This window comes from Myotis davidii, unplaced genomic scaffold (genome assembly GCF_000327345.1).
Source record: "Myotis davidii unplaced genomic scaffold, ASM32734v1 scaffold30, whole genome shotgun sequence".
Classification (NCBI taxonomy): Eukaryota; Metazoa; Chordata; class Mammalia; order Chiroptera; family Vespertilionidae; genus Myotis; species Myotis davidii.
Genome location: NW_006282874.1, coordinates 407,820 through 412,344, shown reverse-complemented (window position 1 = coordinate 412,344; position 4,525 = coordinate 407,820). Strand labels below are relative to the sequence as shown.

General features: G+C 62.0%; 1 protein-coding gene across 1 annotated transcript in view; it reads right to left on the bottom strand.

The window, feature by feature from the left end:
• KCNK9 (potassium two pore domain channel subfamily K member 9) overlaps positions 1-4,519 on the bottom strand; it is a 71,005-nt gene extending 66,486 nt beyond the window's left edge. The window contains exon 1 of the mRNA XM_015561423.1: positions 4,204-4,519. Within this exon, the coding sequence (XP_015416909.1) occupies positions 4,204-4,486 (283 nt within the window). The 5' untranslated portion in view covers positions 4,487-4,519. The remainder of the gene's footprint in view (positions 1-4,203) is intronic.
• Positions 4,520-4,525: the final 6 nt, after the last annotated feature.

Sequence of the window (4,525 nt, the reverse complement as noted above, 5' to 3'; positions counted from 1 at the left end):
GCACCTGCACCTGGGCCCGTCCCCGCCCCTGCACCTGCACCTGGGCCCCTCCCCGCACCTGCACCTGCACCTGGGCCCCTCCCCGCACCTGCACCTGCACCTGGGCCCCTCCCTGCACCTGCACCTGCACCTGCGCCCCTCCCACACCCCTCCCGTGGGAAGGAGCTAAAACCCGCTGAATGGGGGGATGAATGAGCCCGGTACGCAGGGCCCAGAAGTGCTCAGCAGGGGGAGGGGTGAGCAAGTGAGTGAGTGGGTGAGTGGGTGCCTGCACAGGTGACGGGTGGGTGTGAGCTGTGAGGAGACTGAAAGTGGCATTCAAGGCCCACTGCCTCCTCTGCACCTGGGTCTCCCCAGCTGTAAAGTGGGCAGCACCCCTCCAGCCACGGGGCGGAGTGAATGCCAGGGTGTGAGTGCCTCCAGGAAGATGCAGCGAAAAGGGACCCAGTCTGGTATCAACAATATTGGGCCTGGGTTGGGGGGCGGGGGGAGCTGCCCGGGGCCCAGGAGGAAGCCAGGGAGACTCTGGAGGCAGCAGGGGAGGGGTTGATGCTCAGCTGTTCCTGCTCCTCGCGGTGGCTGCACAGCCCTTGCGCTTGGGTTTCCAGCTGTCCTCCCGCCCGAGGCCAGGCCTTATCTTGTCATCTAGACGGTCCCCAGAGCAAAGCACACACCAGGCCGCGGCCGGGGAGGCGCGCACACGCTGGGAAAGCTGCACCGCGGGCCGGGAAGTGGGGAGCCCTCACCCCAACACTCTGCTCAGGGCCTGCGTGTGAACGAGATAAGGGCGGCGTCTGGAAAGTCTGGATTAGAGCAGGTGCACCATTGGATCCAGGAGGCAAGGGGCCCACAGCCGTGTCTCAGGGGCGCCCACGGGGCAGCTGCCTGCTCCCAGGTGGTGCCCTCAGCTCCTGCAGCAGCGCCCCCCCCCGTCCAGATGGGCCCAAAGGGCCTGGGAATCACCCCCAGATGTAAGCCTCCTGCTCCCCCTCCTTCCCTCCTCCCCCGACACAGGGCAGGCTGTCACTCGCCCTCCTGGCCCCTCCAGGTGAGACCTGAGTTCTAAGCACGGTTTCTTCTCGGTGACCCTGAAGGTATAACCACTCAGGTCCCACACTAGATTGAAAAAGGGGCGTCGTGGGGACTCCTGCCCTGATGTCAGGAGTGGCCGCTGGTGTGGAACCCCATTTTGGCCTCAAGCGCCTCCTGCAGGGAAGTTACAAGTTTGCCAGGGTCCCTAGTGCACCCAGGCCGCAGCCCCAGGCAGAGGAATTCAAGTCAAGCCCTTGGCAGCCCTGGAAGCCAGCACTCCGCATCCACCACCTCCATCACCTCTGCCTCCATCACCACCATCACCATCACCTCCACCACCTCTGCCTCCATCACTACCACCATCACCATCACCTCCACCACCTCTACCTCCATCACCACCACCATCACCATCACCTCCACCTCCATCACCATCACCTCCACTACCTCTACCTCCATCACCTCTACCACCTCTACCTCCATCACTACCACCTCCATCACCATCACCAGCATCACCACCACCATGTCCATCACCATTGCCTCCATCACCACCACCTCCACCTCCACCAATAGCCTGGGGGTTGAGGGAGAGCTTCCCAACCGTCCTGCCAATCAGACCAGCATGACAGGCTTTCCATCTGTAACTCGATGGCGAGTCCCAAAGGTCTGGGCTCACCACGCGGAGAAGTCAACAGCATCCTCTCTGGGAAGCAGCCGCGGGAGGAGGCAGCCGGGCTGGGCGTGTGGTGGAGCGGAAGCCGCCTTCGGGCCGCTGGACCTCTGGGCGTCCCTCCTTAGGCTGTGCCCAGGGCTCCCGGGAGAGTCAGCCTCTGTCCCTCCAAAGCCTTTCTCGAAGGCGCGGCCACAGATCCAACTGGAAGTGGTCGCTATAACGTGTTTAAGATCCATTTCCCAGAGCAAGCCATTAGCTGCCTCCGAGAAGCGGGATCATTAGTGGAGCGAGTGCCCGGTGCCTGCCCCTCGAGTGGGAGCTGCGAGTGGGCTCTCACTCCCGACGTCCAGGGCTGCAGGAGTGAGCCGAGGAGGTGAACCTGACTCACTAAGGCCCCTGTCGGACAGGAGCCGATGCCTGGGAGGCCGGCTTGGGGCTGGGTTTTGTTCTAGGCCTGGAGCACCTTCATTTGCATTTATATTAAAAAAAAAAGAAGAAAACAAACAGAATTAACTAGAAAGGTGCTTTGTTTCCTGTAAATTCAGGGGCTCCACTAACCAGCTTCCAGGGGCAGAGCCCAGGACAGGCAGGCTCGGGCAGGGACCCAGTGAGCACCTACTAATCGCTCCCGTCGCTGGTGTCTGCAGGTACCAGGGCTCCCCCAGCCCCTCAGAGTCAACCTGGCAGGTGGCCACTGTGCAATGCCCCTTCCTCCTACGGGTGGGGAAACTGAGGCTGGGAGCTGGGAAACGCCCAGTGCGGCTGGACTCGGGTTCCAAGCTCAGTGTCTTCCCACCCCAGGGCGTGGACAATCTTTTCTTCCCTACCTTACGGATTATTCCAACCTTTCTCTCTGGTAAGGCAGCTGAGTGCTCAGTACAGGCAGAGAAGCATCAGCGCTGCCGTCAGGCTCCCTGGGGCGCACCCACAGCCCCTCTACGATGACACCTCGGCTGGGCCACCATTTGTAGGCATCACGGTGAGAAGCACCGGCCCAGAACCACCGGTCAGAATCAACAAACACACCCGCACAAAATTTATCTAACGATTTCTTTTCTCAGGCAAACCAGCAACTCTAGGTTCGATTTCAACTCCAACCCTCTCCTGGGACCGGCCCAGCGTGGCATGTCCCAGAGAGCAGCCAGACGCCCCCGTCCTGGGTGGAGATCACTAAAGACCAGGGGAGGGTGGCTTCCCTACCCTGGGGATCGGCTTGGGGCATCTGTCTTGCTCTCTGGCTTCCAGCTCACAGGCCCTGACCCCCAGGACCTTGCCTGCGCATGTGTGTTCCGGCCACAGCTCACAATGGAAGTTTACAGACAGAAAGGACCGTCATGACAATGACCGGCTGGCCCGTGGGGCACTGGGAGCACACGGCGGGCGAGGAAGGCTCTCCTGGGTTCTGGCCTCGGCCAGAGGTGTGGCGGACACGGAGCAAAGCTGGTTATGGAGACGACAGAAGGACAACTTCCTTCCAAAACCATGAGATGCTGCGGCAATGAATTAAACATTTCTGACAAGATGACTCTGAAAAGTGTTTGCAGCCGAGAAGGGAAGACAGGCCGAGCCGGGACTTCCTGTTGCATATGGCACAGCGAGCCGCTCCGCCAGCGCAGAGCTCCCCAGACGGCACATGCCGAGGGGACCGCAGAGGGGGAGGCCTCCTCCCGGGTGCGGGACAGACAGGACTGGAGGGGGACGGGAGAGAGGCCCCCAGGCCAGCACGGTGGCCCTGACGGGATGAGGAGAGGGTGTGGAGGGCAGGGTGCAGGCTGGGACAAGCTGCAGGTCAGACACCCCCTCCTCCTGCCCGGGGAGGGCACCCACAAAACTGGGAGGAAGGGACCTGCCTGAGCTCCCGAAAGTGTGATGTCTGCAAGTTCACAGAGCCCAGGCCTCAGGGTGCTGCCCCAGCACCCACCAGAGAGCGCTCGGTGCACAACGCCAAGTGGGGGCCAGGGGAGCCCCCAGGGCCTACCAGGAGGGCTCCCCCCAAGACCCGGCCAACTTCTTCGGTTTGCAGGCCGGACGCAGACTGGTCTTGCCCACAGCAGCCCTGGGCGGGCAGGCCAGGACCGTCCCTGACCCTCCTCCTTGCTCCCAGCACAGTTCCCCCGCTGCCAACCCCTCACCAATCACCAGATACAACCCCCACCCCCAGCCCCCTGCCTGGCACGACCCGCTGCAGAATTCGAAGAAGAGGCGCCAACAGGGAGGGGGCTGAAATCTGGGCTCGGAGGCTGGTGGCTGGCGAGGGTCAGCGCCGCCCACACCCCGGGAGCCGTCCTGGCCACCGGAGTCTCTCCGCGCGCGGTGGGCAGGCCCGGCACCCTCCCCAACACAGGGAGTTTTTTTTTTCTCTCTCTCTCTCTCTCTCTCTCTCTCTTTCTTTCTCTTTCTCGCTCTCTCTCCTCACCCCCTTTCTTTCTTAAAAATATCAATAAATAAAACTTAAATTGTTATGAGGGTTACTAGTAATACCCTCTTCGACCAGCCCTTACCTATGGTGGTGATGACAGAGATGGCAAAGTAGAAGGAGCCGGCGAATTTCCACTGGACGCCGGCGCGGTGCGGCTCCGACTGCAGGATGACCTGCTCCAGCTGCCGGTAGTCCTCGCCGCTGATGTTGTACTTCCCCTTGAGGCGTGTCTCCTCCGCCTTGAGTTTCTCCTCCTCGCGCATCTCGTGGTCCGACTCCAGGGCGTCGAAGACGGCGGCGCCCACCAGCAGGTAGGTGAAGGTGCAGACGATGAGGGACAGAGTCCGCACGTTCTGCCTCTTCATGGCCGCCAGCAGGGAGCCGGCGCGGGGGGCATGTCCCGC